Source organism: Pan troglodytes, chromosome 8 (assembly GCF_028858775.2).
Source record: "Pan troglodytes isolate AG18354 chromosome 8, NHGRI_mPanTro3-v2.0_pri, whole genome shotgun sequence".
NCBI lineage: Eukaryota > Metazoa > Chordata > Mammalia > Primates > Hominidae > Pan > Pan troglodytes.
Window position 1 is genome coordinate 144,390,444 of NC_072406.2, and position 23,761 is coordinate 144,414,204.

Here is a 23,761-nt window from a genome sequence, read left to right on the forward strand (position 1 = left end):
GGCGCTCGGACCCTGGCCCGGGTCATCTGCGAAGAAGCCGGCTTTGGCCAAGGTGCCTTCCTGGACGGGTGCGGTTCCCAGAGCGTCGCGGCCCGGGGTTGACTGGCTCGGAATCCCAGGGCCTTGGGCGCCTCGCGTCTCCTGGGACCTGGGTTCCGCGCTGGAGGGCAGCGGGGGCGCGGGCGGGGCTTGGCAGGACGTGGCCGGACTCTCTCCCTCGTCTCCCCGGGGTGCAAACTCCGCACACATCAGCTGGAGCAGGTTGAAATCCCCACCCAGCGCTCGTCCGCGGGTCTGCGCGGGGGCCCGGGGTGCAGAGATCAGACCCTGCAGCGGTTCCAGCGTGGGGGGCTTTAAAGCGAAGGAGTGGCTGAGGGCGGGGGCGGGGCTGATGGGCGGGGTGAGGCGGGGCCCGGGCTGGGGCGGGGCCTGTCGGGGGCGGGCCCTATCGGGGGCGGGGCATGCCGGGGGCGGAGCCGGGGTGGGGGCGGGGCCCAGCGGGGGCGGGACCGGAACGGAGCCGTGCGGCCCCGCGCGCTCGCAGTCTGTCTCCCGCCGTCCCCACGCACGCGTCCCGGCTCACGCGTCCCCCCGCCCGCCCCCGCTTGTGCCGCCCCTACCAGAGACCCCCAGGAGCAGGATGTCCTTCCAGGGCAAGAAAAGCATCCCCCGGATCACGGTGAGCACGGTCCCGCTTCGCCCGGCGCCCCCTGCCCGCCGCCCGGAGTGGGGCCTGGACGCCGGGCGGACCCTCCTGGTCTTGTGCGTGGGGGAGTCCCTGCCTTTGCGTCTGGCCCCTGTCCTGGCGCCCGCCCTTCCCTGCTCGGCTCCTTCGCGCCCCAGGGTCCGAGAGTCCCCGCTAGCGCCGCGCAGACCCCCTTAAGGAGCGGGGCGCCCAGGCCCGGCCCTGCCCTGCCCGGCCCTGCCCGGCCCTGCCCTGCCCGGCCTTGCCCGGCCTTGCCGGCTTCCGGGAGCCTCGGCTGCGCCCGGGGAGAACCCGGGGCCGGGCGGCCTGTCACTCGGAGCGCTAGAGGCTCCTTCCTCCCACGGCGGTCGGGTGGGCGAGGCGGGCGGACGCGGCCCTTTGTTGGCCCGGGCTGGTCTGGGGCGCGGGGAGATGCCGTTCCCGGCGCAGCCCGTGGGTCGCCCGCCCCTTGGACGCACTGGCGCTGCGTCGGGAGCTCTTTGTCCGAGACAAAGCGATTTAGCCCCAGCCGCTCTGGCCGGAGTCCCTGGTGGCCCCGAACCCTTCCAGTAACCTGGGTTCAGCGACTCCAAGGAAAGCGAGCGGTCAAGGGCCACTGGCCGGGAACCCTGGCAGCCCCTGAACCTTCGAGAGCAGAGACCCCTCCCCAACACCCACACGCACCGGCGCGGGAGGTCCCGCTCTGCCAGAAACAAAGCCTCCCCACTCGGGCGGGGGGAGATGGGGGTGGGAGGAAGGAGGCTTCGGGACCCGGCAGGACCTGGGCGGGGGAGTCCATGGGGTCCCAGACCCGACTCTGGACTTGGCCTCGGCGGGAGGGCCGTGGGGTCTGACCTCTGGCATTAGCTCGAGCTGTGGGCTGTGGGCTCCACTCCCCCAGACTCTGAGCGAGGAAGGAGCCCTCCCCTCTCCAGATGGGAGGGGCTGCTGCCTCCAGAGGGTTCTGCCCGGCTGGGTCTGGTCTTGATGCAGGAGGTCTTGCCAGTCAGCTGGCATGTGGGGGTCGAGTTTGGGGGTGGCAGGAGGACCCCTTCCCAGGGGAGGTCAGGCAACCATGTCAGTGCGGAGGGGCAGCTGCTTCCCGGGAACTTTCACCTTCATCTGGATGAGTGCAGTAAGAAGAGCATGGCCCCACACCCCAGCTGCGCCTCCTCTGGGTTCCAAACCCAGTCTCAGTGCGGGTGCCTGAACACTTGGGCGCCTATGAGTAGAGAGCCCAGACCACACGTCTCCTCAAGCCTCCTTCTGCCCGGTTGCGTTTTCTAGGGCTTCCTGGAAAATGCATGGGTCCCCTGGGAGGGGTGGAAAGTGAAGAAGAGGGACAGCACCGGGAAGGCAGCCAGGGCCTGATGCGGCCACAGAGGCTCTGCAAATGCATGGTGGTGCCGGGTCAGGGCTGAGCCTGGCGCTCAGCTGGGACTGGGCAGGAGGAGAGGTGCAGCGGCTGGGAACAGACAGCTCTGTAGGCCAAGGGTCTAAAACTTCTTCCACAACCGGCCCGAGAGTAAATGTTGTCAGCTTTGTGGACCACGCTGTTCCTGTCTCAGCTGCTTGGCCCTGCCAGGAAAGCAGTCCTGGACATTTAGGAAGTCGATGGGCACCACTGTGTTCCAACAAAACTTTATCTGTGGATGCTGCAGTGTGAACTTCATAGAATTTTTGAGTCATGACATACTCTTGTTATTGTTTTCAGTGAATATACAAGAACGATTCTTAGCCTAGGGCTGTATGAAGACAGGTAGAGGGTTGGGTCTGGCCTGTGGCATAGTCTGCCAACCGTTTGTAGACTATGGGGTAGAGGTTGACAAGTCACTGGGATCCTGAAAATACAGCCCCACAGTTAGATGTCAGCAGTGAATCCTGTAATGGAGTTCCTAGATAATGAACTCCTCATTCTGAGAGTTTTACCAATTGTGCATTTCAGTTTAATGCTCTTGGCTTCAGACTGACGGTGTGTGAAGGCTGCAGCCCCAGGCTAGGGCCCTGGCCACCTATGGGTGGGCCCTGGAAACCCAGAGCAGGCGGCCAGACCTCCCTGTTAAATGCAGACGGTCAGTCCTGCCGGGTCAGTTGCAGGGCGTGCTGAGGCGCACGCCAGACGGTGGAGGGAAAAGCGTTGCCGAGTCCAGCCCGTGGGCGCGTCCTTCTCCACCTCCTTTCACTCCTTTTTTGTGTTTCTCTCCCCCATTCTCCAATGAGGTCAGATCTTCACCTCTGACGGTCATGCAGAGTCCCATCAGTGACACCCTACTTTCTGCCTAATCTTCTGCTTCCCGGCCATCTGGTAGGATTCTTAGAAGTGGATTTATGACTGCCAAGCACTGGAGTCAATCCCTGTCTAACGCCACAGCTCTGTGCTGCCAGGGCTGACCTACAAAGAGCGGGCCTCACCAGCCTGACGCTCTGTGTCCCACTGGGAGTGCGTCCGAGCTGCACTGGAACCGAGGTCACCCCATCTCTTCCCCATCACCCCCATGGCCTCTTGGTCAGCAAGTCCTGCTCTCCTGACTCCCAGCCTCTCTGGAATCCACTCTCCTCCCGTCCCTTGCCATAGTCCTGTCCCAGAGCCCCTCATCTCACTCAGAAATCACCCCAGCAATGATCCGGCTTCCACTGTTACATGTCACAATCTACTTTCTAACACAGCAGCTAAGGTGATCTTTAAAACATCAAACCAGGATTGAAAACTGCTTAAGGCCCCCAGTCAGGGGGCAGCCATGGAGTCCCCAGGCCTACATATCCTGCCCCTGCCAAGCTCTGGGCACCGACTTGCCTCTGGCACCACCACCCCACCAGAAGATTCCAGCCCTCGGCCTCCTCCCAGGTCTGCTGATGGCAGCTCAAGCCCTTTCCTGCCCCAAGGCCAGGCTGCTTCCTGGCTGGAACGCTCGCCATGTCTGCCTTGCCCCTGTATCAGCCACCCTGGCCCCAGAGGTCCTTCTCCCAGCCCCTCTCTCATGGCCCTGCCATGGCGCCCTCACTGTGCTCTGCGCATTCGTCACCGACTGTGATGATCTGTGCACGTGTGTTTTTGCTGCCGTTGGTCTCCCCTCAGTGGGAGGCAGCCTCCTGGGGTGGGGACCATGCCTGTGGGGGCGCTGTCTGCCTCCGCCTCCTGGCACCATCACTGGTCTGTAGTGTTTGGGTGGAACCAAAGTCCAGCTCCGTCCGCTCCCAGCCTCCTCCGCGTGGGTGGAAGACAGGGTGGAGGAGAGCAGGATCTCTGAGGCTGCACAGGAGGCCATGAGACAGCGTTCGCCTCCCACCTCAGGCTGGGGCTCCTCAATCCAGTGGTAAATCAGAAGATATAAATATGACCTGTGGCACTACCACACTTTCACCAACACGGGCTTTGCCCTCAGCGAGGTCTGAGCAGCAGCTGTGGGGCGTGCGTGGCACTTCCAGGGGCAACTGTTTTTGAGCGCCTGGTGCCACTTCTTGGGGAATAGTAAGCCGCTGCAGGCTTTTGTGCTCGTTTTTACGTCTAGAAATTTTGCCTGAATGTTTCAGTCATAATTTCAGAGGAAGGAGTTGCACCAAGAGTGTTACTGAGTAACTCAGTTTGGAGAAAAATTACCCTTTGTTGTTCCCGATAGAGTGACCGCCTTCTGATCAGAGGTGGGAGGATCGTGAATGACGACCAGTCCTTTTACGCTGATGTGCACGTGGAAGACGGCTTGATAAAGTAAGTTTCTGCCGAAAATGAAAATACGTTCCCAGCTCGTGTGTACATGCTGGTCACGTGGTATCCAGGCAGTTGAAAGTATGTTCCCAGCTCTTGTGTACACGCTGGTCACGTGGTATCCAGGCAGTTGAAAGTATGTTCCCAGCTCGTGTGTACACGCTGGTCACATGGTATCCAGGCAGGTGCAAATAGTTCCCAGCTCGTGTGTACACGCTGGCCACGTGGTATCCAGGCCGTTGAAAGTATGTTCCCACCTCTTGTGTACACGCTGGTCATGTGGTATCCAGGCAGTTGAAAGTATGTTCCCAACTCTTGTGTACACACTGGTCACGTGGTATCCAGGCAGGTGAAAGTATGTTCCCAGCTCCTGTGTACACGCTGGTCACATGGTATCCAGGCAGGTGAAAGTATGTTCCCAGCTCGTGTGTACACGCTGGTCACGTGGTATCCAGGCAGTTGAAAGTATGTTCCCAGTTCGTGTGTACACGCTGGTCACGTGGTATCCAGGCAGTTGAAAGTATGTTCCCAGCTCGTGTGTACACGCTGGTCACGTGGTATCCAGGCAGTTGAAAGTATGTTCCCAGCTCGTGTGTACACGCTGGTCACATGGTATCCAGGCAAGTGCAAATAGTTCCCAGCTCGTGTGTACACGCTGGTCACATGGTATCCAGGCAGGTGAAAGTATGTTCCCAGCTCGTGTGTACACGCTGGTCACGTGGTATCCAGGCAAGTGCAAATAGTTCCCAGCTCGTGTGTACACACTGGTCACGTGGTATCCAGGCAGGTGAAAATAGTTCCCAGCTCATGTGTACACACTGGTCACATGGTATCCAGGCAGTTGAAAGTATGTTCCCAGCTCTTGTGTACACACTGGTCACGTGGTATCCAGGCAGGTGAAAATAGTTACCAGCTCGTGTGCACACACTGGTCACATGGTATCCAGGCAGTTGAAAGTATGTTCCCAGCTCTCGTGTACACACTGGTCACGTGGTATCCAGGCAGTTGAAAGTATGTTCCCAGCTCGTGTGTACACACTGGTCACGTGGTATCCAGGCAGGTAAAAATAGTTCCCAGCTCGTGTGTACATGCTGGTCACATGGTATCCAGGCAGATGAACATAGTTCCCAGCTCGTGTGTACACGCTGGTCACATGGTATCCAGGCAGTTGAAAGTATGTTCCCAGCTCGTGTGTACACGCTGGTCACGTGGTAGCCAGGCAGTTGAAAGTATGTTCCCAGCTCGTGTGTACATGCTGGTCACGTGGTATCCAGGCAGGTGAACATAGTTCCCAGCTCGTGTATACACGCTGGTCACGTGGTATCCAGGCAGGTGCAAACAGTTCCCAGCTCGTGTGTACACGCTGGTCATGTGGTATCCAGGCAGGTGAAAGTATGTTCCCAGCTCGTGTGTACACGCTGGTCATGTGGTATCCAGGCAAGTGAAAATAGGTTCCCAGCTCGTGTGTACACACTGCTCACGTGGTATCCAGGCAGGTGAAAGTATGTTCCCAGCTCGTGTGTACATGCTGGTCACATGGTATCCAGGCAGATGAACATAGTTCCCAGCTCGTGTGTACACGCTGGTCACGTGGCATCCAGGCAGGTGAAAATAGTTACCAGCTCGTGTGTACACACTGGTCACGTGGTATCCAGGCAGGTGAAAGTATGTTCCCAGCTCCTGTGTACACGCTGGTCACATGGTATCCAGGCAGGTGAAAGTATGTTCCCAGCTCGTGTGTACACGCTGGTCACATGGTATCCAGGCAGGTGAAAGTATGTTCCCAGCTCGTGTGTACACGCTGGTCACGTGGTATCCAGGCAAGTGCAAATAGTTCCCAGCTCGTGTGTACACGCTGGTCACGTGGTATCCAGGCAGGTGAAAATAGTTTCCAGCTCGTGTGTACACACTGGTCACATGGTATCCAGGCAGTTGAAAGTATGTTCCCAGCTCTCGTGTACACACTGGTCACGTGGTATCCAGGCAGTTGAAAGTATGTTCCCAGCTCGTGTGTACACGCTGGTCACGTGGTATCCAGGCAGGTGAAAATAGTTACCAGCTCGTGTGTACACACTGGTCACGTGGTATCCAGGCAGTTGAAAGTATGTTCCCAGCTCGTGTGTACACGCTGGTCACGTGGTATCCAGGCAAGTGAAAATAGGTTCCCAGCTTGTGTGTACACACTGCTCATGTGGTATCCAGGCAGTTGAAAGTATGTTCCCAGCTCGTGTGTACATGCTGGTCACACGGTATCCAGGCAGATGAACATAGTTCCCAGCTCGTGTGTACACGCTGGTCACGTGGCATCCAGGCAGGTGAAAATAGTTACCAGGTCGTGTGTACACACTGGTCACGTGGTATCCAGGCAGTTGAAAGTATGTTCCCAGCTCGTGTGTACACGCTGGTCACGTGGTATCCAGGCAGGTGAAAATAGTTACCAGCTCGTGTGTACACACTGGTCACGTGGTATCCAGGCAGTTGAAAGTATGTTCCCAGCTCGTGTGTACACGCTGGTCATGTTGTATCCAGGCAAGTGAAAATAGGTTCCCAGCTCGTGTGTACACACTGCTCACGTGGTATCCAGGCAGTTGAAAGTATGTTCCCAGCTCGTGTGTACACGCTGGTCACGTGGTATCCAGGCAGCTGAAAATAGTTCCCAGCTCTTATGTACACACTGGTCACGTGGTATCCAGGCATTGACTTTTGGGTGAAATCCATGGGAGAGGTTTCTTCTTTTCTAAACCCATCCTTGGCAGCAGTAAGCTGGTGGCCACTGTCAGAGCCCCAGCATTTGGTGAGGGCAGAGGTATGTTGGGTGGCTGTGGGGCGAAAGCAGGACACCAGCTTCCACGTTTCTTTGTTCATCGCAGCAGTTAGTATGGTGCCTGGCTCACAGCAGGTGCTTCCTAAATACTGGTGCCCACACCTATTAGCGCACCTGCTTCCGTTTGTCAAGCTGCTCCCTCCTCTAGTCAAAAAAGTACCAACCAGGGACCTGAGTGGAAAACCACAGGGCGTGGCGTCTGCGTGAGGCTGGACCCTGCAGTGACCGTCCTGAGCTGCGCTGAGTGATGCTTTGCTCCCTGGCACTCCCGAGGAGCTAGTCCAGTGAGTGGCCGGCCATGCTGGCCTTTTCCTCGGGGTCTGGAGCTCATGCAACCCCTTTAGCTCTGCTGCATTGCTGGGAGCCCATCTGGGCTCTGACCTGGGCTCCCCGTAACCAGTGAAATCTCTGCTGCTTTCAGACAAATCGGAGAAAACCTCATCGTCCCTGGGGGCATCAAGACCATTGACGCCCACGGCCTGATGGTCCTTCCTGGTGGCGTTGACGTCCACACAAGGCTGCAGATGCCTGTCCTGGGCATGACCCCGGCTGACGACTTCTGTCAGGGCACCAAGGCAGCGCTAGCAGGAGGAACCACCATGATCTGTGAGTGTCTGGGTCTCCTCCTCTACAGGGGGCAGCCAGCGTCTGCTGCCCCTCTCTCTGGCCAGGTGTGTGTGGGAGGAGGAGTGTCACCTAAAGGTGCCTTTCTCAGCTGTCTGCCTTTATTGCATCTGTCTGAGAACCTGGAGTGCTTTTCCAATCCCTGTGTCTCACTCTGGGTGTTTCTGCGTGGCCAGTGCTGGAATGCTCCTGGGATTTCCAGGACTGGAAATCAGTGACTGACGTGTGTCCACTTGTTCTTCCCTGGGCACTAGTAGCCAGCCCGGAGTTGGGGGTTGGAAAACTCAAATGCCTTGGGCGAGGGGAGGGGTCATGCTTTCTGAAATGCCAGATACATGTTTGACCTTGAGCCACATGCCTCGGAAGCTTGATATCTGGAAGGTTCTTGCTCATGTCAAGAAGAGTTAAGGATGGAGACTGTATTTTTAGAAAAAGATAAAAGCAATGCTCATTATTATCCCATCAAAAAATAACCCGAGTTGCTATTTCTGTAGTGCTGGCTGCGTGCCCGGCACGGGCTCTATCCTGACACCCATCGGCTCACATGCTCTCCTCCTAAAACCCTCTGAGCTCAGCCCAGCTGGGCTCAGCTAAGCCTAGTTTAACAGGCGGGTGAGTGGAGTCCGCCTGCCCACCACGAGCACGTGGTGAGCTCAGGAGGCAGGACGAGGCCTCAGAGCCTAGACCTTGACTGCACTGTGTGGCCTTGGGTGCCATTCACTCTGCAGCGTCCGTCTGGTGCAGACATCACTGCTGTGGTTGAGAACGGGTCTGAGGAGCCTAGCTGAACCTGGTTCTATGGTTTTCTAGCTGTGTGACTCCAGATAAACTCAGCTGGCTTTTATAAGTCACACTTTGTTGATCTGTAAAACAGAACACTGGCCTCATGAGCTTCTGAGGCATGTGTGAGTTAATGCACGTCAGTTGCTTTGTGTCCCTGGCACACCGGGGAGGGCAGCTCTGAGGACCCTGAGACACCTCGCGGGACATTTAGCCATTACCAAATCACAGCTTGGTTTGGTTTACTCAGCCACAAAGGGAGGAAACACCAGCAGCAGCCCATCTTGCAGTCTGAGGAGACTGGCCACTGCTCGCGCCCTTCAGGGGGCGGCCCAAGCCGGTCAGGACGTCTGCACAGTCGAGACCACCTGCCTCGTGCCAGTGCCAAGGCACCGGGCCAGCTGTGGGTCCCCGCGAAGACAGAGAAACACCACAGACACGAGGCTGGCCTCTGTCCTGCCTCTGTCTTCCTCGGCCTGCAGGCCCAGGCTGGCACTGTGGGTGGCTGCAGGGAGGGTGGGTGCCCACTTCATCCTGTTGGGATGAGTAGGGGCCCGAGGGAGGGCTGTGCTGGAGGAAGGCATCCCTGGCGGGTGCGCCCTCCTGTCCGACCACCTGGCTTGGAGCTGTGTCTGGCTGCACCAGGAGAGGCCAGTGAGCAGTGTTTGGGCCTTGGGTGTGTGGTTGGTGGGGCAGCAGCATGATGGCTGTGTGCAGGGGGCAGGATGGCCCCTTTCAAGTCTTGTGGGGCACTCGGGAAACCAGCCCAGCTCCCACTGTTCTAGGAAGGCACCCAGAGGTGGGGCCCAGCACCTTGGACAGCGCACTGGCCCAGCCTGGCCCTCGGGGTGCCTCACCCAGCCTGACAGGAGCTGGAGGCAGGGCAAAGCCCCGACCTCCTGTGCTCCTCCAAGTGCGATGTGGGAGTGGGGATGGTTTGGGGTGGGGCTGTTCCTCTCTCCCCTCTCCCTTCTGTGCTCAGAGGGTGGCTGGGGGACTTGGGACAGAAGGTTCCTCTTTGAACAAAGCAATAGAACGGGTTCGTGGCAGCATCATCCTCTCTCAGGGGCCGGTGGCCTCTGCTGTGTCTCCCTCAAATGGCCCTCTGGTCTCTTGGGAACATGAAACAGAATCTCCCATGGAGGAGGCAGAGGTGGGAACCAGGGACCAGTGGGGGAAGCTGCTGACCATGCTGCCTTCACAGTGGACCACGTCTTCCCCGACACGGGTGTGAGCCTGCTGGCGGCCTACGAGCAGTGGCGGGAGCGGGCGGACAGCGCGGCCTGCTGCGACTACTCCCTGCACGTGGACATCACCCGCTGGCACGAGAGCATCAAGGAGGAGCTGGAGGCCCTGGTCAAGGAGAAGGGTGAGGGCGGCTGGAGGGGCTGGAGGGCGGGCATGGAGCCTGGTGGAGGGGCCTGTGCCCTGACCCTGTGTTCTGCCGATGGTGCTGCTCTGCCCTGGGGGCTGGTGTCCAGGTTTGAGTGGAAGTTGGAGAAAAGTCATTTGAAGGCCCATCCCACCTTCAAAGGCTCTAGACCAAGAGGCCGTCTCTTTCCCAATCCGAGGGACCCATCCTGGAATTGTCCTCCCGATGAAAAGATGCAGCAGATCCATCGTTTCTTAGAAAAGAGGCTGCCCAGGGTGGAAGAGCAGCAGTTCCCCAGTCTCCTAGCATCTGGGGATCCTTTCAGAGGGAGACCCTTTTAAATCCATATCTCTTTGTTGTCACCAATGCTAAAACAGATCAGTCTATAAACAAGTTAACATTTTTCCCCACAAAAAACCCTGAAGCTAAAACCACATCAGAGTTTCATAGTGGGTTTAACAAGTGGCATATCTGATTATAGCCGATCTCTCCTAATCTGAGTCCGGCCCACAGCTTCCAGCCTGGAGGTGGGGGCGGGATGGGGTCCAAGCAAGCCCAGGAGCCTGTCAGGCCCTGGCACTCCCAGGGATGCCTGCTACCCGTCCCCTACAGACCTGAAGGAGGCAGGGGCATTTCTTCAAGGCCATTCCTCTGGGTTCCCATTCCCCAGAGGATGACGGTCATCACATAGGTGCCCCTTGATGTCAGGACCCCTCACCTCCCTGCCCGGGGGCTGGTGGAGCCCGTCAATCCTCAGTCCCTGGGCCTCACTCCAGGCAGCTGCTCTGCCACCCATGCTGTTCTCTGAGTGGACTCGGGAGGCCTGTGGCCTCGTGTCTCAGAGCGGAGGTGGAAGCAGGGCCTGCACCTCCCCTCACCCTGTGTTGGCAGTGCTGGGGCCTCTGCTCCCCGAGCGCCATGCAGGAGTCGTCAGTCCTGTGCCCACGGGGTAGTGTTGCAGGGACAGCACTGCGCAACCCAAACATGACCTTCCTCAGACACTCGGGGGCAGGCCTCAAACTCCAGGTCACATACAGGTTGCTACCTGGAGGGATGGCTTGTGGGGCACAGGGTGACTCAGTTTCCCCAGTGTGCCTTAGCTTGTCACACTAGCACTTTCCACCCAGCAAGGAGGGGATGCCATGGGTTGGGTGGGCTTGAGTGATGGGAGGTTGGGATCCTGCCTCCAGGCCCAGGCCGGTCCCCACACAAGTTCCGAGTCCTGGGGGAGGTGGATGGGCTGTGGCTGCCCAGGAAACAGGAGAGCTCAGCCCTCTTCCTGTTTGGGCCCCAACGTCAGAGGCAGCCCCTCATCCTTCTGCTCGTCCTAAGGGCCCAGCCCTGAGATCTGGGTGGTCCCACAAGCCTGCACTGTGAGCCAGGCATGGCAAGTGGGGCTCCAAGGCCCTGCAGGCAGGTGCTGGATGTGCTGGACGGCCAGAATGCAGGTCCCCAGCACAGCGCGGCCTGGGCCGCACTTCCAGGAGGGAGCCAGTGGAACTCAGGCCGAGAGCCCAGGCACAGCGGCTCTTCCAGTAACGGGGGGTCTGCTGGATGGGTGTGAGGGGTTGTCACCTGCATTTGCCTCTGGGTGGACAATCAGGTCCTAACCCGGAGCACAGGAGCAGGCAAGGAGGGCCTGGATGTAGCTGCCTCCGCCTCACTTCCCAGCTTGCTGGTGTGTGCATGGAAGCGGGGGTCTGCTCGCAGGGCTGGCAAGCCAGTGAGGGAAGCACTGCGGGGGAGGGGCCCAAGACCCCCAGCCCTCCAGTGGGCACGAGCAGCAGAGGCTCCTTAGGTTGTCTGACTGGTGATGGCTGAGCCTCTGACCCCTGCCTCTTCTCCAGGCGTGAACTCTTTCCTGGTCTTCATGGCATACAAGGACCGGTGCCAGTGCAGCGACAGCCAGGTAAGGGCAGGCGGGAAGGGAGTGGGCAGGTGTATCCCAGGCCGCTGCTGGTGCAGGCGCAGCCCCACCCAGGACGCCACCACTTCTCTTCCCAGATGTACGAGATCTTCAGCATCATCCGGGACCTGGGGGCCTTGGCCCAGGTGCACGCTGAGAACGGGGACATCGTGGAGGAGGTGCCGTGGGGCAGGGCTGCCGTGGGGCAGGGGCTGCCTGTGGGGTGGGGCAGGGGTCTGAGGGTGACTTTCATGATACGCAGACATCAGCACAGAATCCCACAAAACCTTGAGGGAGGGTCATAGCTTACCCCGAGTCAAAGGTCAACCAGTGAGTTAGAGAGACTGGGGGGTGATGGGGAGCTTTGAGGCCATAAAACAGGTTCTCCTTGATCAACACTTCTTATCCAAAATACCTCAAAAGCAAAGTGTCAGCTCCAGGGATCAAGGCCCCTCCTGTGGAGCGGGGTACCCTCTGGGGGTTGGGTTACCACCTTCCTTCCAGCCAAGGGCACCCATGTTGACAGGGCCACATCCTTCAGACACATCCCATTGGGCTGGGGAGGGCCTGAGCCCGCGTGCAGTGGCGCCGACCCCCCAGGCCCTTGGGGCTGAGGCAGCCTTGGCCCTGCACCTTGTTTTCCCCTCTAGCAGAGGCACCCACAGGTACAGATGGAGTTCAGAGAGTGGGCCACCCCATACCCGTGGGACCCCAGTGGGGGTCACCACACAGGACACACCTCCCTGACACTGCAAACCCACAGCGAGACTTCGTGGGACGGGACGGGCTCTGCCCACCTCCTGAGCTCTACAGGAAGGTGGTGGCACTCGGGCAGGGGCATGTGGGGGGTCCCCAGTGTCCTCGTCCACCCGTCCAGCTGTGAGGGCATCGGGGCATCACAAACACTTCTGTGGCCCAAGGCCAGGCCCCGGCTGCACCATCAGGAGGTTGTCCTGGGTCTAGGGATGCTCCACATACAGCGGGAGGGAGCCTCAGTATTGGGGCTGCTGCTTCTGGCCGGTACCATGTCTTCCCTGACACGAGCGGACGCTGTAGTGCAAATCTGCACGGAAAGGCAGTGCTGGAGGAAGGAGTGGTCGTCCACTCCTGACCTGCAGAGCCCTCCCTGCCTGTGCACACCCCCACACATGCCCCCGCTGGGGGAGGCAGCGTGATGGGCATAGTGGTGGGGGGGTGGGTTCTTGGTGCCATCAGTCAGGAGCCCTGCAGCCTTGGGGGAGCCACTTTCCCCTATCCGAGCTGTCCCCTCCTTGGTAACTCAGGGAGCAGGAATCGCACCTCTCCAAGCCCCTCTGCCCTCTATTCTGAGTGTTCTGTGGCTGGGAAACTCTGGGAGGCCTGGGGGTGCAGGACCACTTGGGGAATGGGGCCTCCCAGCCTTGGGCTTAGCATCCAAGGCCCAGGCTCCCTTCAGGGCTTGGAGCGAGGCATCCTGTTGGTTTCTTTAGGAGCAGAAGCGGTTGCTGGAGCTCGGCATCACTGGCCCCGAGGGCCACGTGCTCAGCCACCCCGAGGAGGTAAGATCCCAGGGCACCACAGCACACCCGAGCCAACTCCGCCCAGACCACTGCTGCCTGGGGCTGTGCTGACCCTGGCCCTGGGCTCCTGGCCCTGCCACTGTGCTCGCCCCCACCTCATCTGGGAGGCGTGAATCCTCCCCGTGCCAGGCACTTGTCCTCCATCCCCCCACAACCCTACAGCCTGTACCCGAGGCCCAGAAGGTGGCGTGAGCAGGCCCAGGCACTGAGCCCGAGGCTGGGCCACTCCTACTAGGCTGCCCTGAGCCTGGGATCCCATGGGTGACACCTGGGCATCCCCATTGCCCACACTGGTCTGGAGTCCCAGGGCCCTCGTGTGGCCTCATCCCTCTCATCTCGTCCCCAGGTGGAGGCCGAGGCGGTGTACCGAGCTGTCACCATCGCCAAGCAGGCAAACTGCCCGCTGTACGTCACCAAGGTGATGAGCAAGGGGGCGGCCGACGCCATCGCTCAGGCCAAGCGCAGAGGTGAGCACCCAGCCCCGCCTCTGATGCCGAGGGGCCATGGTCTCGGCCTCCTGGGTGCAGCCCTGGGGAGATGCAGGTTCCCTGAGTCCCTGCATTGGGGCAGGGCACTGGACCCTGAGTCCCTGCATCGGGGCGGGGCACTGGACCCTGAGTCCCTGCATCAGGGCAGGGGCTGGACCTGAGTTTCCAGCCTCGCTGGAGCAGCAGCTGCTCACCAGGGGCCCTGAGGCAAAACATGGGGACGCTCATCCCATTTCCAGTGGGGGTGGGTGTGGGGAGAATGGAATGATGAGGAGTGTCTCCAAGAGAGAATTCCAGTTCCAACAAGGAGGCCCTCCCTACATTGCTATTTGCTGTGTCCAGAGCCGGGGTGCTACCTGCCCACAGAATGCCAGCCAGCTGGAGCCTGGCACTGCAGAGAGCCTCAGGCCTGGGCGGGGGGGTGCCACCCAGAGCTGTGATTGGCAGCGGCTTGACTGTGGTGTCCCCCAGAGGCTACTGGGCTCAGAGGGTCCATGGAGCCCCAGCAATCACTGGGGCTGGAGAGGGCCAAGGATCCAGGCACAGAACCCAGGTGACGGGTAAATGAGGGGGCGTCCCCTAGGCAGCCTCTGGATCTGGTCTGGTTTCCCCTCCTCCTGCTGTCCGCACTGAGTCCTGAGAGACCTCGTTTTCTGGGCCTGCCTGGGGCTGTGCGGGTCCCTGGGCAGGGTGGGGGGCGGGGTGGTGGTGGTGGTGGGTGGTGCCCTTCTATGTGTTTCCTGCATCGAGGGTTGAAACTGAAACCCACTCAGTTAACTGGGAAAAGGACTCTGAGGCGTGCAGGTGAATGGGGGTCTGCAGGGGTGAGGCCCGGGCCTCACTCAGGACACCAAGCAGCCTCGGGGCAGCAGACCAGGCCCTTCTCAGGGGTACCCCACCCGCCAGGCTCTTCTCGGGGGGTGCCCCACCCCACCAGGGAGCATTTCTCCCCCACCCACTGGTGGGAGCTGCCTCAGCTGTGAGCTGGAACCCTGGTGAGGCCATGGCCAGGGCACCCCCGGCCAGTCAGCCGCCATGCAGTTCACTGTGCCTCGCAGCCCACAGGCACGCCCTGGCCCCGCTGGAGTGCCCAGGGTCCTGGGGTGGGGTGTGGGCAGAGAGAAGACTTAGCGTCCGCAGGCCAGAGTCCCTTTCCCAGAAGGACCCCCAGGGCCAACCACGTCTGCCCGCGACCCAGGCCTCTGCCCCACTTCCTGCCCAGGGCCAGGGACTCTAGACTGGGCACAAGCTGTCCCAGGCAAGGAAAGTGAGGGGCAGTCGTGGGTGTCAGCAGCAGCAGTTCTCGGGGCCCCAGGGGGTGCAGGTGGTCGGTGGGGCACCTCTCATGGGCCTCGTGCTGCAGGGGTGGTCGTGTTTGGGGAGCCCATCACCGCCAGCCTGGGCACCGATGGTTCACACTACTGGAGCAAGAACTGGGCCAAGGCCGCAGCCTTCGTCACATCACCCCCTGTCAACCCAGACCCCACCACGGCAGACCACCTCACCTGCTTGCTGTCCAGGTAAGCAGCCTCTCCAGGTGGCCCCAGGTTGGCCGCCCGCTGCACACCCTGCCAAGGCTGTGGCCCCGACACCCCAGGCCTCTCCCACGGCTCCCATAGGGCAGCCCAGACAGTGGCGGGTGGGGAAGTCTGAGCCCTTTGGTCCCAGCGGGGGCTCCCCTGGCAGGAACCAGTCCCCGCTCCCCTGCACAGAGGCACCAGCTCTGCCCAGCGAGAGCCGCTCAGATGACCTCTAGCCCCTGCAGCTGTGCTGGCCAAGGGGGCTGGAGCTGACCTGGCCTCTGCCGGCTCAGGAAGGCCAGGACCTTCTGACCCTGGCTTGTTTCCAGCGGGGACCTCCAGGTGACAGGCAGCGCCCACTGCACCTTCACCACTGCCCAGAAGGCTGTGGGCAAGGACAACTTCGCGCTGATCCCCGAGGGCACCAACGGCATTGAGGAGCGCATGTCGGTGGTCTGGGAGAAATGTGTGGTGAGCACAGACCTGGCCGGGGCACGCCGTCTGGGGAGCGGCTGTGGGCGGGATTCTGATGGCTGGTCAGAAGGGAGCCCGTCTAACCAGTGCACACTCGTGAAACAGATCAGAGCACACGGGCTCCGGGGTGGCGGATCCCCCACCCAGGGCGCCTCAGACACGTGGTTCTGGCCCCTCCAGATGAGACTCCAACAGCAACAGGGGCAGCTGGTAGCCCCCCACCCCTCAGCAGACTCTAGTGTTGCCCGGACACTGTGTTTGCCCAGGGGTCAGCATGGGGTCTCCATGCTGTGATGTTAGTGCTCCCCTGCGATGCCCTCACGACCTGTCGCACACCGCCCTGTCCTGCACCCTCCCGCATCCTCGGCCCACTGCCCTGTCCTGCGCCCTCCCGCATCCTCACCCCACCGCCCTATCCTGCGCCCTCCCGCATCCTCAGCCCCACCTCCCCGGGCAACTGAGCTCTTCCCCTCAGCTGCTCCTGCCTTCCCAGCCTCCAGGGCTCCCCAAGGAGACTGTCACGTCCTTCAGGGGACACAGGTGTTGCCACTGAAGCTCCACTCTTGCTGAACCTTCGTGGAAGCTTTACCCACAAAGTGAATGCAGAAAGGCTTCGCCCAGGAAGGGGCAGACCAGCAGGCATCACTGAGATGGGCTCCCTGACTCACCAGTGCAGCGTTCTTACCCCAGGGGTTACTCAGGCGTTCTTACCCTGAGTGTTGCCATGGCGAGGGCCGTGGCTGGAGCCCTGTCCTGATCTTGGCTGCCTGAGTGGCACTCTAGTGCCCGTCTTCACGGGGGCCTGGTATCCGTCTTTGTGGGGTCCCAGCGGCCCAGCATCCGACCTGGCAGGGGCCCCGTGTCCTGCTGTCCAACCTTGTGGGGGGCCTGGTGGTCCAGCGTCTGTCCTCACGGGGGCCTGGTGGCCTGGCATCCATCCTTGTGGGGTCCTGGTGGCCCAGTGTCTGTCCTCGCGCAAGCCCCACCCCAACCCCACCCGTCGCCCTCAGCTCAGCCTTCTTGTTCCCCAGGCCTCTGGGAAGATGGACGAGAATGAGTTCGTCGCGGTGACCAGTACAAATGCTGCCAAAATCTTCAATTTTTACCCAAGGAAGGGGCGAGTGGCTGTGGGCTCTGACGCTGACCTGGTCATATGGAACCCCAAGGCCACCAAGATCATCTCTGCCAAGACCCACAATCTGGTAAGAGAAGGCGGCTGTAAGTCAGGGTTGGCCTTTGTGGGGCCGGGACTCCAGGGCAGCCTTCCCAGGAGAGGCGCAGGACAGAGGCCCACGTGGCAGCAGCAGTGGCCTCAGCCATCCCAGGGCCGTCCACACAGCCTGTCCCAGGCCAGACACTGAAATGGGCCCTGTCCACGTCACCTCGCTGCGTGGCCGCTGCATCTGTGGTCCCCTTGTGCCATGGAGGAGGCTGGGGCAGAGCGGTGCCGTGTGCACCTGCCTAGCCGAGGGAGAAGTGACCCTCCCTGCCTGCCCACGCCTGTCCCCTTTGTCCTCGAGAGAAACGGGACTCAGAAATGAGGTCCGTAGGCCGAGGGGGGCATTCCTCCCGAGTTCCAACCCCTCAGTTCCAGCATCTTGCTAGGGGCTCAGTGTAGGCACACCGGGCCTGCTCCACACTGGGCAGCCACAGTGCTCCAGCGGCTCAACGGGGATGGGACTGTTGGGCCCCAGCGTGGAGGCACTGGACCCTCGGGCCTCTCTCCCCAGAACGTGGAGTACAACATCTTCGAGGGAGTGGAGTGCCGGGGAGCGCCTGCCGTGGTCATAAGTCAGGGCCGAGTGGTGCTGGAGGACGGGAAGATGTTTGTCACCCCGGGGGCAGGCCGCTTCGTCCCTCGGAAAACATTCCCGGACTTCGTCTACAAGAGGATCAAAGCTCGCAACAGGGTAGGGCGGCACCCGCAAGGGTGTTGTGCAGGTAGGCAGGTGGGCGCTGAGTTCTGGGCCCAGAACGCACCCCTGGTCAACCTGGCCCGGCCTCCTGAGGGGTCAGGAAGACAGAGCGGGGCCGCTGCTTGCCCAGGGCCCTGGTGGGTCTAAGTGGAGCAGAGCCTGCTCCCGGAAGATGGCAGGGGAGGCCCCCATGGCACTGGGACCTTCAGGCCCTGGATCAGCTCTGCAAGTGCCTGTGAACGGCAGCTGGGTCCCACGCAAGTCATCCACGGTTGTTAGAGAAAATACAGATATAAAGTGAGCAGAAATCTAGCTCCCCACGGGAGCTGCCCAGTTGGACCTCAGTGTGGGTCCTTCTGGGATTCCCCATGGACAGATGTGCACGCTGATTTGTGGACTGGGGTGTGTGCTCCTCTCCACACGGGCTCTCAGGAGCTCAGCCACGGGAGCCCCCCCCATGGCCTTCCAGTCTCTTACTGTGGTGACGCCACGCTTGCCCGGCATCATCCGTGTCTGACAGTGCAGCAGGTGTGGTCCGCCCAGACCACCAGGTGCTTCACACACGCACCGGGACACTCGCAGTGGCGTCTGTGCACACACAAGTGCACGTGGGGCCTCGGAGGGAGGTTGAGCATGTGCACCTGTGTTGGTAAGACTGCAGGGAGGGACGTTTGCACACACATGTAGATGGGACCGCAGGCGGGCATTATACACATATGGGGAGGACTGCAAGGAGGGAGGCGTGTGTGAACTTGGGTTGAGCAACCCCCCAGGGCAGCCCCAAATTCCTGAAGCTGGCACTGGAGAGGCGCAGAGCAGGCCCAGCCCTCCAGCTGCCCATGCTCAGCCCCTCATGCCCCATCTCTGGCCCCACAGCTGCCCAGGCTCAGCCCCTCATGCCCTGTCTCTGCCCCCAACCCCCCGGCAGCTGGCGGAGATCCACGGTGTGCCCCGTGGGCTGTATGACGGGCCCGTCCACGAGGTGATGGTGCCTGCCAAGCCAGGGAGTGGCGCTCAGGCCCGCGCGTCCTGCCCAGGCAAGATCTCAGTCCCTCCTGTGCGCAACCTACATCAGTCGGGGTTCAGCCTATCTGGTGAGTTGGGCCTGGGGCACCAGTAGGGGTGAGGGGCTCTGCCGGAGCATCCAGGGCCTCAGGTACCAGGGCCCAGCCTGTGCCCAGAGGGGCTGCACATGGAAGGCACCCAGCTTGGGACTGGGGCAGGAGATGCTGCTGGGGGTGTTGTGGGGGCCAAGGGCTGAGCCCAGTTAGGGAGGCCTCTCCTGCCCGCTGTCTGCCCAGGGCAGCTGTGATGAACCCTCACCTTCAAGAGTGGCACTGGGGTGAGGCTGTCACATGGAACCCAGGAGTGAGCATGGATCCAGCCTCAGGGGAGGTGGGAGGCCTTGACGAGGATCTCAGGATCATGTGGAATCCAGGTCCCCACCCAGCCGGCCCCAGAACCAAGCGTGAGGCACAAGGGAGGGTCTGAGCTGTGTCCCGGGGCCTGGAGGGATACACGGGAATGCCTGGGAGGGCTCAGGCTGCCAGGGTCCGGCCTCTGGTGTCGCTTCTGGTGCATTCTCCGGACCCAGGAAGGTGATAGCAAAGCCCTGCTCACCTCCTGGGGACTCAGGCCTGGGGGCAGGTCCCTGAGAACCCGGCACTGTCTGGGAGGCCAGGGGCAGCCTTTCATCACCCGGAACCCAGAGCAGGGACGAGGCAGGACTGGCCCGGGTTCCTCTCGGGACAGGAAGGGCTTCCTGCAGCCCACAGTCCCCGCAGGTTTCATGATCTGCTGGGCAGCCTCACCTGCACCCCGGGCCTCAGGGATGGGAGTCCTGCCGGGCACCTGGTCTGCTTGGCCTTCTGGTGATGGCAGGTGTGCGGGGGCTCTGCAGTCCTGGCCCCACTGACGCAGCCACTGACTCTGCCTCACGCCTTGAATAGAAGGGCCCCTGCCCCTGCCTCATTCTCCCCTGCCCATCTGTGCCCTTTCTTCAGGGTCTCAGGCTGATGACCACATCGCCCGACGCACAGCACAGAAGATCATGGCACCACCTGGCGGCCGCTCCAACATCACCTCTCTCTCCTAGACGCCCAGGACCGGCCCTGTGAGCCGTGCTGGCCCCACCCGAGGCCGCGGGGGCCCCAGGGCACTCGCCCCCCTCCTTAGCATTTTCTTTTGTAGAAGTTTCTCGAAGGTGCTTGGCGGTCTTGCCTTCCCCCTCCCCACAGGCTCTCCTTGTGGGGTCCCAGGTCCTGCTGCCAAGAGCCCCTCAAGAGAAGGGCTGAACCTGGGGAGATGTCACTGCCAGGGTGAGGTGGCGCCACATGGCAGGGACAATGCCGGCAGCCTGAGCCCAGGCACCCCAGTGCCCGCTGGGCCCAGCCTGGGGACAGGGAACCTGCCGGGCTCACAGTGTGGGAGCAGCTGGACACCAGGCTTCTTGGTGAACCGGCGAGGGGCCGAGTCCCGCCTGGTGGGCGTTTGCCGCCGCCTCCCCACCACCAGTCACTGCCTCGCAGAGCCCCACACTCCCGCAGCCGCTCCTCAGAGGCCTGTGCCCATCGCAGGCCTGGGAGGAAAGTGGGCGCAGAGCCCTCCTGCTCACACAGCTGCTGAGACTTCAGGGACCCATCAGAACTTGGTGCAGCACAGCCCCGCCCGTGGAGGGTCCCTTTGACGCACCCCAAGGCCCACACCTAAGCTTTCGTGTAGCCCTCATCCAGGGAAGTTTCGCGATGCTTTAGGAAGACACTGTCCTCTTACTACAGATTGTGTATTTCCGTAGGCTTCTTAGTAGCAGCTTTGTACACTGAGGACACCGTAGCCAGGAACCTGTGCATGCCACCCACCGCCTGGACAGGCAGTCATCCTGCCTCTGATGTGAATCAGGCCCATTAAAGACGTCTGGGTTTGAAGCCGCCTGTGCATGGAAGGCCCCGTGTCCTCTCCCCCACGCCGTGTCTGCACAGGTGGGGCCTGGCTGGCTGTGGGCTGGTCCGACTCCTGCAGCCGCAGCTCTTCTCCCCTCAATGGCAGGGAGGAGCTCACCCTCCCACAGGGAAGAGGGCCGGCAGGGCAGCCAACATCCAGGGCGGGGCAGAGGGCCCCCCCGCCTACATTCTCACCGGACAGCCCGAGCCACCCCAGAAGGCCGGGGAGCATGCACGGGAGTGTGTGGAAGTGAAGCACACACCATCGCCGCCCGGGTGGGCGCTGCTCACAGACGCAGGCGCAGCACTCAAGGCCGGGCAGCTATGAGGCTCTGACCCGAGCCCCCGGTGTGTGACTGCGGTGCTGGCGCATGCTGTGTCTCATAAAGGGTGCGTGCGTGTGTGCGGTGCTGGCACGTGCTGTGTCTCATAAAGGGTGCGTGCGTGTGTGCGGTGCTGGCACGTGCTGTGTCTCATAAAGGGTGCGTGGACGTTCCCAGACGGTTGTCCTCATCCCAAGAGCGGGGCCTGGTCGCAGTCACTGGGCACTCGCTGTTTGTTAAGCAGAGAGCCAGGGACACCTTGTGCCACCGGTTCTCTGGCCCCTGCCCATGCACCGATCGTGACAGAGAATTTCCTGCCGTGGTCTCTGGGGGCCACAGACAGGCCCATCTCTGACCCTGGGCTTCTTATAAAGCTGTGCAGATCCCAGGCAAAGGCCCTGGGCCCTCAGCATTTCCTTCCCGGGGCGCCCTCTGGCCCAGATGTGGGAGCTGATGTCCCCCACACCAGCATCTCCCACTCTGCCCCAGTGTGGGGGGCGATCAAGGGAACCAGACAGCACCCACACCTCACCAGTGTCTCGAAGAAGGACAAGGTGCACCACCCTGCCATGTTCCCCAAACGCACTTATTCAAACCCCCACACCTGTCCTTGCCCCGAGCCTGTCTCTGACATCGCCAGACTTCCACCGAGTACACGGCGCCTCTGGGCCCTCGCAGAGACCGGGCCACCCTTCCTGGTGGTGATTTGGGTGCCGTGTCCCCCATGTGAGCTGCTGAGGGCTGGAAGGCTAGTTTCTGCCATGATTCAGAGAACAGGGGTGGGTGGGGGATGGGAAGCTGCATTCTATCCCCTCGGACTTCTGACTCTGCTCGTGGCATGGCCGGTTCTTCCCCAAATGTTCTTTGGCCGTTGTCATCTCCGTCTCGCAGCCCAGCCAAGGACGGGAGGGCCCTGTTTGCCAGGGGTGCAGTGGGGCTCATGGACACAGGTCTAGGCACATGTCCACTATGGCCGCTGTCCTGGGAGGGGGCACAGACCCGCCACACCCATTTCCTCAGAGGAAACCAGCACAGGCCTGTCTGGAGCGCTGGGCTGACGGGCTGAGCCCGTCCTCCTCCAGCGAGACGAGAGAGAAGCACATAGGCCGTTTACCCAGTGAGTTACAGTTCCAACGACAGAACCACCCAGCCGCAGTGAGAGGGATACGTCCCTTTATGGAGGGCCAAGCACTGCCCGGCACTGCGGTGGCTCCACGGTGCACGGTGCTGTCCTGGGCTCCTCTGCCTCCAGGACCGTCTCTGCCTTCCACAGCCTTACGGCTCCAGGGCCACGGAGACAGGCACCCACCCCAAAGCCATGGTCCAGGAGCTCTGCCCTGAGGAGCTGCCCACCCCACTGGCTGCCTCAAGTCCAGGACAACCAGAAACAGCAGGCACGGGCCTGACGGCCAGGCAGACACAGGACGTACGCAGAACATGCAACATCGAGCGGTTCTCACATTGTAATTCTCAGAGGTGAAAACTATACAGAAATTGCTGGAGCAGTTTGAATCTCTAGAAAACATTCACCTCCCCACCCACTACCCCAACCCATGCCCTTGACCTCCAAGAACTGAGCCGAGCCTGGGGCACCCGCGGCCTGCGCTGCAAGGGTCACCTTGTGAGGAGGGCCGTGCACAGCCTCCGGGCTGAGCAGGGACAAAGACTCCTGTCCCATCCATGGCCCCAGCTCCCCGTGAGCGGTAAGAGGGCGCCCAGCAGCGCTTGCTCCATCTAGGCGGGTCTCGGGGGCCCACGGGAAATGCCCTCCACAGGTGTCCCCTGCACCCACAGCCTCTTGTCCCCTGCACCACCACGAGCCTGAGATGTGAAATGTGTCCGGGGCACTGTGGGCACCGCCAGCTAGGCTGGGTGGGAACGTGAATGCCAGGCCTCGGCCCATGGCCCTCCCTCTGGCAGCCGAGTCTCCAAAGCAGCTCAAGGGGTGAGGACCACGGGCGTCCCGGCCTAGCCGCTCCCGGCCGAGGGGCAAATGGGGCCGCACATGGGCAGGGCGGAGCGTTCCGCCTCGTCCTCCACAGGCTCCGCAGCATCCCTGGACTCAGGGGCGGGGAGAGGCTCGCTCGGGAAGTCCTGGCTCCTCTTCAGCCTGGGGTGGCAGGAACACATGGAGGGCGTTACGCCCCCACCTCCCTGGCCTCACGGTCCCATGACCTGCCCACGGGCTCATGGGATAGGCCATGGCGTGGATGCCCAAACGTGGGCCACAGGCTGGGTGTCTGCTGGAGAGGCCATGCTCCCGACACACTGGCAGGGAGCCTGGGGACGGGTGGGGGCGCGTGAGCATGCCGGCGAGGCTTGGCGTGTTTCCAGCCAGAAGCCAAAAGGCCTGACTGTGCAGGTGCCATAGGTCAGTGACTTGGGAATGAGGCTCGGCTAAGCCTCATTCTTCACCCGGTCGTCTGATCCCCAGGGTGCCAGTCAGTGCCCTCAGCCGTCTGCACGTGCCGCCCTGCACGTCCTGCCCATAAGAGCTCAGACCCACCTCCTCCAGGAGGCCCTCCTTGCCCCGTGCGGGCAGAGGGAGCATCCATCCTCCCTTGGGCCCCATCGTGGCAGCTGCTGCTATTTCTGGCCTGCCTTGCCTGCTGCCAGTCATCTATGCCCTTTCTGTCCCCTAGGGCCTG

The 23,761-nt window shown here is 61.5% G+C and overlaps 2 protein-coding genes across 7 annotated transcripts in view; one reads left to right on the forward strand and one right to left on the reverse strand.

Moving 5' to 3' along the window:
- Positions 1–478: 478 nt before the first annotated feature.
- On the forward strand, positions 479–20,775 carry DPYSL4 (dihydropyrimidinase like 4). 3 transcript variants are annotated; one of them, XM_063782315.1, is made up of 15 exons: positions 480–679; positions 4,303–4,391; positions 7,345–7,496; positions 7,634–7,818; positions 9,821–9,985; positions 11,836–11,897; positions 11,993–12,073; positions 13,364–13,432; positions 13,800–13,920; positions 15,305–15,461; positions 15,791–15,932; positions 16,967–17,137; positions 17,666–17,845; positions 18,780–18,945; positions 19,855–20,775. In XM_063782315.1, the coding sequence occupies exons 4-15, from the start codon at positions 7,695–7,697 to the stop codon at positions 19,944–19,946; spliced, it is 1,530 nt and encodes a 509-aa protein (XP_063638385.1). In that variant the 5' UTR covers positions 480–679; positions 4,303–4,391; positions 7,345–7,496; positions 7,634–7,694; the 3' UTR covers positions 19,947–20,775. The 3 variants fall into 3 exon arrangements, with proteins under 3 accessions (XP_508117.3, XP_063638385.1, XP_009457814.2); XM_508117.9 differs by lacking the exon at positions 7,345–7,496 and having other exon boundaries at positions 479–679; XM_009459539.5 differs by lacking the exons at positions 480–679; positions 7,345–7,496 and adding an exon at positions 2,916–2,990.
- Positions 20,776–22,561: 1,786 nt separating this feature from the next.
- Positions 22,562–23,761, reverse strand: part of STK32C (serine/threonine kinase 32C) — a 126,037-nt gene continuing 124,837 nt past the window's right edge. For all 4 annotated transcript variants that reach the window (XM_054660040.2, XM_508118.8, XM_009459543.5 and 1 more), the window contains one exon: positions 22,562–23,223. In XM_054660040.2, the coding sequence (XP_054516015.1) occupies positions 23,082–23,223 (142 nt within the window). In that variant the 3' untranslated portion in view covers positions 22,562–23,081. The remainder of the gene's footprint in view (positions 23,224–23,761) is intronic.